This window comes from Borostomias antarcticus (genome assembly GCF_949987555.1).
Source record: "Borostomias antarcticus genome assembly, chromosome: 21".
NCBI classification, from domain to species: domain Eukaryota; kingdom Metazoa; phylum Chordata; class Actinopteri; order Stomiiformes; family Stomiidae; genus Borostomias; species Borostomias antarcticus.
In genome coordinates, this window is record NC_140254.1 from 4,161,459 (window position 1) to 4,173,958 (window position 12,500).

General features: G+C 45.4%; 2 protein-coding genes across 2 annotated transcripts in view; both read right to left on the bottom strand.

Annotated features, from left to right (window-relative positions):
• Window positions 1–2,568, bottom strand: part of nxph1 (neurexophilin 1) — a gene marked incomplete at its 3' end in the record, with an annotated part of 20,268 nt that extends 17,700 nt beyond the window's left edge. The window contains exon 1 of the mRNA XM_084454822.1: window positions 2,482–2,568. Within this exon, the coding sequence (XP_084310948.1) occupies window positions 2,482–2,535 (54 nt within the window). The 5' untranslated portion in view covers window positions 2,536–2,568. The remainder of the gene's footprint in view (window positions 1–2,481) is intronic.
• Window positions 2,569–9,112: 6,544 nt separating this feature from the next.
• The window catches only part of thsd7aa (thrombospondin, type I, domain containing 7Aa), a gene marked incomplete at both ends in the record, with an annotated part of 93,548 nt that continues 90,160 nt past the window's right edge, over window positions 9,113–12,500 (bottom strand). Inside the window, 3 exons of the mRNA XM_084455546.1 lie at window positions 9,113–9,200; window positions 10,786–10,873; window positions 11,192–11,405. Coding sequence (XP_084311672.1) covers window positions 9,113–9,200; window positions 10,786–10,873; window positions 11,192–11,405 — 390 coding nt within the window. The remainder of the gene's footprint in view (window positions 9,201–10,785; window positions 10,874–11,191; window positions 11,406–12,500) is intronic.

Genomic DNA, 12,500 nt, shown 5'->3' on the forward strand with positions numbered 1-12,500 from the left:
CTCGGCTCTCAGACAAGAGGCTTACGCAGAGAACAAGAGCCTTTAACACGGACTAAAACCATCAAAGTTCAAGTATAATCCCCCGCTGGTATGGATAAAGCTGACAGTTAACAGGCTTGGAAATAGTCTGGGTTTAGGAAACCACAGAAAAGGCCTCGCAGTTAGCCTATAGTTACAGTCTATAGACAGTTCGAAAAACAAAAGGATTTTTTCAATGTCAGAAAAAAAGACATCCGGAAGTCTCCAGGACTGTGAAGCATGTAACCATCAAGCGGACTGAAATTCCCTCTTTTTTTCGTCTATTTTTTTCTATACAGATTAAGGCCTTGGAAAACTTTCAGTTTTAGACCAAATATCGTGAAAAACGTGAGTTTTAATAAAAACATGATTTATTTTCACTAGGCTATTCTAACGGGCTACTAATAGGCCTAATAGGTCTAGGTTAGGGTACACATTATTTTATGTAGGCTATAGGCTATATCATTCAGTCTCTAGCCTAGGCTATGATGAGATTTAAATGTTTAATTAGAAAGAAAACGGTCACCTAGGCCAATAGCTTGTCAAATTGTTCGTCGGCATGTTTTTCGCTATTTGCTTATGCAATTGAATTCGTTTGAAAACCCAGTTATCATGAGACGCGTGAACCCTACTTTGGCCGCGTTGGATGTCAGCACCATGGACAGTTCCAGAGTGCTAAACCCGTGTCTACAGGATTCCTGTGCGTGCAGTCTTAGGCTATGGTTCTAAGAAAATCATTGCCTTAAAAGTCGAGTTTTGACCTGTTGCATAGTCGTCACTGTAAATAATGTACCTAAAAACAGGTGTAAATGTTATTAAAGTGGTTCACAAGGAAGAATCTGTTGAACCCACTTTTGGAGGCTATGCGGCAGAACGAATGGTAGGCTATATATACGTAGCTCATCAAAAGGCAGTCAATCTAATTATAGGCTACAATTTGACACGCAAATCCAAATTTCACGGCATACTTAATTATTCCAAAATGTTTTTTTTTCAGTATTGCAATCAATCATATAGCCTAGTTTTTTAAAAGTTGGGCTATGAATTTCCTCAGATGAAATGGCCAATTCAGAGGAAGAGCGAGTGAATCTGTGATTTAGAAATATGCATTTGAGTGTTGAAAATAAATAGGGAGAATCATTTTCTTTTGTTCTCAATATTATAATGCGTAGGCTAATTATTGGCCTTAAGGCCTATGTTGTCTTACAAAAATAGTTTATTGGCTCTATGCCTGGAAAGCTTGGGAAATATTGTTCTAAAATATTGTCTCGTAATTTAAAATTAATACAACAAAAAGCTTACTTCAAATTAAAGGCATGCCTGAAACATGTAAACAGCGTTTGTGATAGGCTACACTTGGAAAGAGAGACAAATGTGTTTGGTTCTGGATAAACCTGAACAAAAAACATGATTATGAATTAGCAGTCATTGATGAACGCGTTAATAAGCCTACAGTAACTGCACGTTTAACATAAAAGCAATATCCTTTATTATAACATCGCTGTAAGACCGATGAAGGAAAGATTTGCTTACATTTACTCAAATTGCTTGGGTCGAGAAATGTAGGTAAATAATATTTTCAGTTTAATGACTTCGTGTAATAGCCTACCTGGACTGTGTCTTTGGCATTACAGTTCACTCAGTTAGATTAGCCTACAACTGAGCTGTTGCTACGGTGACATTAAGGTCATATTATGCTTAAGACCTTTCTTTTCAGATCTTCAATCTTGCATTAAAATCGGAATGATTTGTAGGCTATTGCATTCTGCTGAGAAGTAGTTTTGTAAACCACCAACAAGAAAAATACGAACTCATTATAAATTAACCATACCTGTTATATTTGTGTATTAGAAACACAATGGTTGTTTTGCGGAGGAAAGGGTTGCCACGCCACCCTTACATGTAAGCGCCCCTAAATGTTGTAGTGTGGGCTAGAGGCTTAATGCTTCTTTTCCGTTTGTTAGGACGCCCCCATGAGGCGTCTTCTTTGAATTGCACCAACTGCCGTATTGTTTTACGCTCGTGTAGGCTGCTGTCAAGGGATTGCTATAAATTAAACCTTTAGATTAGACAACCTAGAATTGTATTTTTAAGTTAAATGCGCGTCCTGTAATTAATAGGATGTTAACCTAGTTGGTTGCCTCGAACCACTAGCTACATGATGGTTTTATAGGCTAGGCATTCGATTTTAGTATAGATTTAGTTCATTGCCAACGCATTATGCTTTGATACTGTATGCTCAGATCAATCTGGATGAGGATTAATATAGCCTACAGGTCATAGAGTATTGTATTACTTGGACATGACGCTGAACTTGCATTGACATGCATGCATGTCTCAGACAGGTGGAGTAGGTAGGCTATTGAAAGTGCTTTGCATTGGAAATGTTTTATATCATGTAGTTTAGAGGCCTAAAACAAACAAAAAAGTTTTGTAACAAACAAACTACGAAATAAAACTCACCAGGTAGACTGCTGGCATCAGGAGTAACACGGCACACCAACACATCGCCTGCATCCTCCTGGATCTCAAACTTCCACTAATTTCCCTTCGCTTGCTCGTTTGTCTCTGCGGACCATAAATCCACCCGGTATCCGCCTTACAGAATGGTCAAGACCCTCACCAGCCTAGGCAAAAATGAAATTATACACCCCATGACCACAGAACAAGCGTACACTTGGAGAGATATAGGACGGGGAAAACAAATAACGATTACATGGGAATTAATCCAGACGACGGTTGAAGCAATCTCATAGTTCAGAGAATGATGAAAATTCGATTCAGAGCAATCACGAGGGATCAGTCCAGATGTGATTGTCTCGGTGCCTTGCGGAGCAGTCCTTTCAGAGAGGAACAGAGGTTTTTCACTGGGCTCTGATGAATAGCGACGCTTTATACCGCGCGCTCTGAAACGCGCACCTACAACATACCCAGAAAGAAACTCTGCTCGAGCCACATCGAATATGAGAAGGGGAGGGACGACGGTAGCGGGAGGTGTGTGTGTGTGTGTGTGTGTGTGTGTGTGTGTGTGTGTGTGTGTGTGTGTGTGTGTGTGTGTGTGTGTGTGTGTGTGTGTGTGTGTGTGTGTGTGTGTGCGTGTGCGTGTGCGTGTGTGTGTGTGTGTGTGTGTGTGCGTGTGTGTGGAAGGGGTGGGGGGTTGGGGATTGGTCCGAGACGCAAGGATCACAGAGCGGAGTGTTTAAAGAAGCACTAAAGCTATACGGAGAAGCTTTTCATCCACTGGATGCACCGTGTAGTGGTTGATTCAGACGAACGAATGAGCTGACATTCAGAACTGTACTGCGTAAGACTCGAGGACAAACTCGCTCCTCTCACCTCATCTGGCTCCCTCTCTCTAAGAACGGAGCACTTCAACATTGAACCACAGCGCTTGACAGCCAGGCTGCATAGCCTGCCCTGTTACAATATGGGATACATGCAATGGCACTTGGAGGAGGCTCGAAGGGGATACAGGTTCCTAATAACATGGTTGATACTTAGAAGTTAAAAATTGGTTGGTGGAATGTCCAGCTGACCAATCCTGACCATGCTCAGCCTCAAGTATCACATTGCATAGTAAGACAAGGCTGTCAGAGACTGTGTGGTGAAGTGTGTATGCGTGTGTGTGTGTGTGTGTATGTGTGTGTGTGTGTGTGTGTGTGTGTGTGCGCGCATGTTTGTATGTAGGCTTACGCGTGCATGCATATGTGTGGGTTTGATATGCAACATCAAACTATACACCAGTAAGTTACAAGGAGCCAGGACACTGCTGAGTGTGTGGTTTGAGTTGCAGGAGCCAGATATATAGCTCTCCTTTATTTTTCTTCTTTAAAACATGGTTCTGAGATAGTGGAGGAGGGAGAGGAGAGGTGAACAGAGAGGACAGGCAGGGATCGGCTTTAATAAATCTCGGACGGGCTCATTGCTACAACATTGCAGCGGTCTGCCGATGTCACCATAACTCAGCTGGCAGCCAGATGGGATCCTGTGCTGAATGGCTCCGATAGCCTTCACACTCCCAGCATCCCGTGCACAAACTGGCCAGGGGCGGGATAAATCACAGGCCTGCAGCAGCGCTTCTGAACCAACCAAAACCCCTACCCCGGGGCTAGAGACTGTACCCCTCACAATGCAGGGGTCCGGGGGGAGCCCGTGACAGCACCGCCGACACCATCCATCCATCCATCTACATGGGGTTCATCAGGACAAAGGAAGACACGGCTGGACAGCTCCTGTCCTCTATGTGCTGTAGACCTCAACTTCGGGTTGACACCTGCGGACGAGTCAACCGTGAATGTTTCCGAGTATCCTTTCTGAACACTAAAGAACTTTGTGTTCACGGCCCAGCACCATCGAACACTAATGCCCCCATTCTTCACTTGAGGCCCTCTTAAATAAATTGGAGGGACAGGTCAAATGAGCTTGTGCATCACAGAAAATCTCTGAATCAAATTGAGTTGAATGAGTTCTGGCTTCTCATTCCCAGTGACAATATAAAGGTGGCTTAGCCGTGTCTTAAACCCAGCTCTCACTCACCCACCTCACCTGGGAAGTGTAGGACAGTCCTAGCTGCAGAAGCAGGCCTGAGGCCTTTCAAGGGCACTGCAGTACCACCAAGCCTCGGTGAAACGCGGAGAGCTACAGCTGAAACGTCGGTCTTTGTGTCAGTGTCAGAGTGAAAGCTCCACTGAGAGGAGTGATGTGAACTTGGGCCCGACGGAGATTGGAGGCAGAGAGAAGAGCAACTCGCACTTCCTTTCGTCTCTCCATCAAGCTCTCATTTTCTCTTCCTCTTGAGTAGACTGAGTGATAATCAGGGGGGGGGTCAATTGTTAATTTTCCCAGGCACACCTTCGGTGCCCAATCTCTGGAAGGCAACAGGCAGGAGATTACAGGGTACGCACTTCCTTAATAACCCACTACAGATTACAGGGAGGGGAGAGGCAGACCAGAGAGAGACAGAGATAGAGGGAAGGAGATAGAGACAGAGAGAGAGAGAAAGCGAGAGAGAGAGAGAGGGGAGGAGGAGGCAGATTGCCCAGCTGAGTGACGCTGGCTGTACAGTGTGGCACGTCCGGTGTCATGAATACACTCAGCTGGCGTGGCTCCATTCCCAATTGTGAGGGCAGATGTTGCGGAGAGGGGGAGCAGGCCCGCGGGCGTGCCCATGACGTGGTGGCAGGGCTGGGCGGCTGCCACCCTGCCAGCTGCCATCTGATGTGCCATTCCGCACCCAGGGGGGAGTTATAGGAGTCAAATTGGCACTGACCAGAAAGGGAGGTGGGGGGGGGAGGGAGGGTGCGCGGCGCTCCATGTGTGTGTGTACAAAGCCTGGCCTTCCGTATACCCGTCGGTAGGGACTGCCAGCGCCTTTCATCTGAATGTGAGAGGGGACCGGGAGAGAGTTGACAGAGACAAATGCGGGAGCAGAGCGACGGTCACAGGATGCAGCTGGTGTGGATCATCAAGTGCTTCCTCATCACAATTACGATGACTGCCGGCCTCCGAGCAGTCATGGATAGAAGGAGAGGAAACTCAACCCCACAGCCATTTGTCATTTTGCTTATGAGGGAACTGCAATAGACGTCCACGTAAAGAGACACGTGCAACTACTTGGAGAAAGTTTCTGTTTTTTGGCATGAGCTCCTGAAACTGGCCAGGAAGTATTTCCACAGCATCTGGCCTTGAAAGGCCTAGAGCGGCTTAACGGTTCTCTTCCAGGTTTCGATCTGCTTGAGACGTTGGTGTTGTTGCGGCAGTGGCCTGTCTAATCGTTCATCGATGTCTCGGAACCTAAAAAGCCAATCCATTTAACAGAGCCGGGACCTTGTTTTTATCAGAGATTATCAAATTATAGAAATGTAATTTTGCTTGAAGGCAGTCGAAACAACAGACAGAAGGTCCAGGAAGAAGAGAGCATCATACAAAGGCTCTTTAGTGCTCGACATTATCCTCCCTTAATCAAATCTGCAAAAGATCTAGATAAACTCAGAGGTCGAGACAAAGTCAACCGTTTGAAGTGGATTCACAACAGGACTTAATTGATTAGGTCAGCTTGTAGGACTTCCCCTTTCTTGGCAAGGGAATGTAATTGGAAGTCAGAGACATGATTATGAGAAGTGCTGATTAGATGATAGGACCAAGGCCACACAGGCAGAGCGTCTCTACACAGGCCGTCTCCCAATCCATGATTACAATCACAACGGCAGGATGACTTGTGTTGATTAAGGTAATTACATTATTATGGTAGGCTACATAGAGGAATAGACAAGCTACCCAATAGAGAGGAGTGTTATAGTACTGCGCTGGAGAATCAAGGATTGCGTTCTACCTGCAGTACTGCACTACAGAGGACAGGGTCATGTAGTAGTGACCCATACACGGTTTGTTCTCACATCAGGATAGTTCTGCTTCCTTTCTGCCAACCTCCGCATGTCCTCTGACACGGTGTCTGGCATCTGACCTTGTGTGTCAAAGGTTTAAATTTACCACCATTTTTCCTCCCTTCGACAGAAATGTTTGTCTTTCAGAGCAGAAGTGAACTTCGGCTGCACATCACATTCACTGCTCTCGTTCTCTCCCTACCTCTCTATTCATTTACCTACATGAGGCTGAATATATGGCTGAATCATGGTCTGACAAGTGGAATCTTTAGCTGTCTTTTAGTGACATCTGGTGGTGGATGTCAATATTACAACCTGCTTTGACATTATTTGGTTCATCTTCATTTCATGTCATGGAACCCCTTTGATATGGCATCTACAGTATAGCTACTCTAAACTCACAGCATGTCAGATTGCCAGTGTGTCTAATATATGTACATAGTATAATAATAATTGTTTGGGGAGAATGTGATTCATTGCAACTGAGATGCAACAATATCAGATACTTTTCAGAGTAAGGCAATGGACAAGAAGATTGTTTTGTTATTTATTATCAGCAATAAGTCAGATACATAGAAACCTGTAGGAAAAGGACAGAGCCCAGCGACTGTTTTCACAAGGTAATCAGTATCGCCTTAGCAAAGATCAGTAACATTACGCACACGCACACACACCCACACTCACACTTTGAGAGGTTTTTTTTCACTTAACACCTGCAATAAAAAAGAAATGAACATATTTATATATTATACATAAATAATCATTAAATACAAAACAAAACAGTATGCACTTCATTTACAACTCAATATAAGTAACATAAATAAAAGTAAACATTCCCTTGACTTGCTGGCAACAAACTCCACAGAATGGGTTAATGGCCAATCTTTTTCTTTCGCCTTTGGCACCCTCTTTGCATTTCCAAAAGCGGATAATACATGAAGATGACGCCTTTCTTTACCATTGACTGCAATATATAACCAACTGTCAATCTATGTCTTGCAAATAACCTGTGTTTAGACTGGGAAAATCCTTCCTATATGCATGGTTAGAGAAGCTTGTGTTCCAAGCCCCTGTGCCTTGTTGCATTTGCTTGTTAGATTAACTCATGTTGTGTATTAGCCTATTGTAACTACCTACATTCTACACGTTTGCAACACAGAACCCATCAAAGAATAGCACCAAGGCATGGAGAGAGCACAGCTTATGAGCAAAGTGTGTGTGAGGGTAGACTTGCTACAGGTAGTTACAGTATGGGATAAATATGTCTTATTTCAACTAGTAAGAATGATGAGGAATACCTGTAGGTACTGTAAATTACAGTATCATGAGGCTACCCATATTGTATGGGTATATCTAAAAATAGTAGCACATGTTGTCGAAGTTTCTATATTTTTCATCAGGTTTGAGATGACATAGCAGTACATCTGAGATATCTGGGGTATAACGTGACAAAATGAAGAATCCCAGCATCTATAGACTGGAGAATGTGCAAAGGATTCAAACAAACCTGCAGCACAGAGAAACCACAATGGCCTTGCTTTGTCAAAATGCACTCTTTAAGATCAAAAGGTCTTTACCCGGTAAACACTTTCAAATTCCAAGGGAGCAATTATTTTTTTCTTCTAAAACATGCAAACCTTGAACAGCAGGTCTGATCAAATCCAGCCTTCGAGTCATTGAGGATAATATAGGACAAAATAGTAAGCCACGGAACCATTGGAGGACAAACAGGAAGTCAGTCAGGCAGAGATTGAGACATGTTGCAGCTGTACATACGACAAAGGTAAAGTGGTGACAACAGAGAAAAAAAATCATATTTACATTGCGTCCCATCATATCAAATAGAAGAGGTAATAGAAGAAAATGTCAACAAACATTGGTGAGTTCTGTTTGCAAAAAGGTCTACTACTATCTAGCACAAGACCGTACACCATCTTGTATGGAGAGAGGCAGTTTCCTATGGCGCTGATAGACATACAGTAAGTACATAATCATGCTGCACTAACATAGTGCAAAATTGTGCCTGAAAAACGGAGAAGGGAGAGGCCAACAAAGACTGTTGATTGTTTGGGTTTCTGAAAGTCTGGTACACACTCTCGTCTCCTTTGACGTTTGTTGGGAAGAATGAAGATGGATCCAGTCCAGAAAGAAACAAGACAAAGATGATGCTGAGTGTCTCGTCTCAGACAGAGCAGGGTACACTTGACGTCGGCCAGTGAGGAAGTGTGTGTGTGTGTTTGGGGGGGGGGGTATAGGAGATTGTGCTTTCTGGAGTGGAGTATTTAAGCTTATTATTAGTATTTAAGCTTTGTATTTTGGGGTGGCACTCTCCGACAACCTTCGTTTTGAAAGACGTTTATGTTAAAGAGAAAGTAGTAAAATGGCAGATAAGCAAAGGCAGACTTCCAGAAGAAGAGAAGAGTTTGTGAAGGCTCTTGTGAAACAACGTATCAAAAATGTTACGAAATGAACAAAGAAGAAGGAAGCAGATTCTCTAGGCTAGTAATGGACATAGATTCGGTCTCATTTCTTTTTTGCTCTGAGGTTGCACTTTTTCTTTTACAGTAGATCAGTTCCTAGTCTTCCCAGCGTTCCAGGTGTTTCTGTAGCTACGTCGTTGGCAGCCTGAGAACAAAGGTGGGTTTCCATGACAACCCCTGTGCATCCCCAGAGGGGGGGGGGGACGGTATGTCCATCAGCAGGAGGCGGGACTACATGTCAGCGTCCCCGTCATAGGCCAGGGTCAGGGGCTTCAGTCTGTTGTTCATCTGTCTACGCTGGGGCTTCTTTGGCTTTTTACTAGACAGAAAAAGAAACGGGCAGAAAACAATGAAAACATGGAATATAATTGTTAAAGAGAGAATTAAGATACTATATGAATATATGGGGTCATATTAAGATACTATATGAATATATGGGGTCATATTAAGATACTATATGAGGTATACATTTTGCCTTGCCAGTGGCACAAGATGGTTTCCAAGTTCCCATCTTTAGATTGGGTGCATCAGCTCATGTTAGAGCTTCATGCATCGCTGTGCTGAATGCCATGCATTTAGTAGATCGTCAGTTCGGTCATATTCAAACAGCAATATTGGAACAGTTTACAATCACTTTACTGCTGATGAAAGGAAGGATCTCTAATATCGGCTGTTCACAGTATAAGTTAGAGAGGGACATGTCAGAGGATCTCAGCCTGGCATTGAAGAGAAGCAGGATAATGTACAGCAAATAAACATCTGGACCCCCTGCGGTGGAGAGGTAGGACTAGGACCCTGAAGGCTGATGAAGGGGGTTGGGGGGGGGGGAGGGGGCATTAGAAGCAACTTGAGGCCCATAAACATTTCCAACTCACCTGACTGAACAGACTACTGTATGACACACAGAAACAGTGTAGACAGTTAGTTCTGATACCGCTGGTGGATATCACAACGTATAACCAGACTGTGAACAAATTATGAACATCTAATGTGACAGAATGAGAATGTTATAATGTAGTTAAATGGATATATATGGAGGGAACAGGGAAGATAAGGTGTAACTATTTTAACTTACCACAAGAGGGGAGTGTTGTGCAGAGTACTTAATTAATCTACCCCCAGTCTACCTCTTGGGGATTGAACAAGCAGAGTGCTTTAGGTTGAAACAGAGTGGGCTACACTGCTCATCTATCTACTCAACCCACAACTGAACTACAGTATTGCCTCTATGGAGGGGTCCTAAAGACTACAACACCAAAGTCACCGTATCTAGCTGTGAGGGGTCAGAGGGCAAACAGGAATGGGAGGGACCTTGGACCTCCTGCTCACCTCCAGCACTGCTGCATCTGATTGGTTGGACAGGCACACGTGATTATAGGTTGGGAGGGACGAGGTGATGGTTGATGTGAACGGCGAAGGTCACAGTAAGGTCAGAACACTTAGGCGATCAGTGTTTCAATATGCTGTTTTTGTTGTGGTTATGGCTGCTGTGGTGGTGGTGGCTGTTGATGATCATCGTGTATTTGTTGGTATTGTTGTTCTTGGTCTTGTTGTGCATGATGTAGATGTAGCTGTTGCTTTTGCTGTTCTTGTTGTTCCCGCTGCTGGCAGTCAGGACAAATGTAGGGCAGCGTGTGACTGCTGGCGTCCATCCAGAGGACAGTATCTGAGGCCGACTTGGAGCAACGGCAACAAGTCAAACTGACAAGCATAGAGGAGGACAAGGAGAGACACACGAAAAGAAGAAGAAAGCAAAATGGAGGGACAAATGATGATGATAATGATGATGATGATGATGATGATGACGATGATGATGACAAGATGAAAATGAAGGAGTGAATGAAAGGGACGGGAGGCTAAATATGGCGTGGCTGAGAGTAGCGAGGTTCGGACGGGTGACTCACCATGCTAGGTAGGTCATGGAGACGATGAAGACCAGGAGGACGAAGGCTCCTGCTGCCACACCGTAAACCCAGGTCTTCAGTTTACCATCTGAGACACACACACACACACACACACACACACACACACACACACACACACACACACACACATTCAGAACCAGCACATGTAGAACACTACTGCAATTCCTCCCCTGTACTGCAGAGGGCAGTAGTGTTCAGGGAGTCGTGTGTAACTTGGAATGTCTATTGTGTGTGAAAAAGACGAGTTGTGAATCGTGGATAGCTCAAAATCTAATGGACACTGTTAAGAGCTGTACCCTGTCACCTATCTGGGGGGCGCCACACATTAAGGTGAGGGGTGCAGTGCTGGGAGCGAGTGTGGTTGGTGGGGGGGGGGGGGGTCTACCTGGGCTGAAGGGCTGCAGGAACCAGGTGCGTCCGGCGCGGCCCGACTGACCGGAGGAGGGCTGGGTGGGGCTGACGGCGCGGATGGTCTTCACGTCCGCCTTGCTGTCCCCCGCCGTAGGGATCTCCAGCACGGGGATGAGCGTGCACTGGTCCAGCACGCCGTCCGACGTCATCACCTCCGTGTAGCCCTCCTCGCAGCCGCACACGCCCGCCTGGAGGAGACACGGCAACACGCCGCCGGTCAAAAACACGGCCCCTCCCCTCCTCACGTGTGGAGGTAGAGATTGGTCGGCAAATGCAGAATTGCTGAGCTGAAGTTAACATCTTTGGTATGGCATTTGAAGACGAATGATGCAAACTCTCATTTGACCAGGTCCATCCTGCTGTAACTGGCTGTAGCACCACACCTCGTTAGCTCCAGCTGAGGTCTGTGGTATGGCAGCGCGAGCTCAGGGGAGTTCAGACAGCGTGTTCTCTGGAAGGCCGTCAGTGTTTTTGGGGGTATAAAGCAGCCCAGGGTCCCCCACTCTTTCTATCGCTCTCTCTGTCTACCACTCTCTCTCTCTTTCCCTCTCTCTATCTCATCCCTCATCCTCCTCTCCCTATTCTGCCTGCTCACAGTGGGGGGAAAAACCTCTGGAGGGTAATCGTCCGCAGAAATACCCACAATGCAAACAGTGTCTGGCGGCGCGCTGCCAGACGATGAGAACAGGAAGTGGAGGGGGGATCCAGAGAGGCAGACAAAGAGCAGGGCAGGATGCTGCCTTATCATCTGCTTTATATACAGCCCAGCTCAATACTACAGCATGGGGGGCGCACACACACACACACACATGCACAGTCACACACAAACACCGACTTACACACATGCAAGCACGCGCGTGCACACACATGCACACACACACACAGACTCACTCACAACCACACACACACACACACACAATGACTCACTCACAACCACACACACACACACCACAGTAAAAAAAAAAGATCTAGCCTCAGTTAGATCACTGATACGATATCATGCATGAACAAACCAGAAACACAGACAAACAAAATCAAGACATAACAGCTGGTAATTAAACACCGTAGCACACATATTGCCTGGAAAGACACAGTAACACAAACAGGCGTTTGAGCCCTATGCAGAGGGACATGTTGTTCCAATTCACATTTCCCTCCAGTACCGCTGCCGGTGTTGGGTTCTGCTGCCTGGTCCTGATGCGTCCTGACACTGGTGCCTGGCAGAACCCAGAACAGACGCCCCAACCGCCACCTGGTTAAACTGCTACCTTCATGTTTCGGGG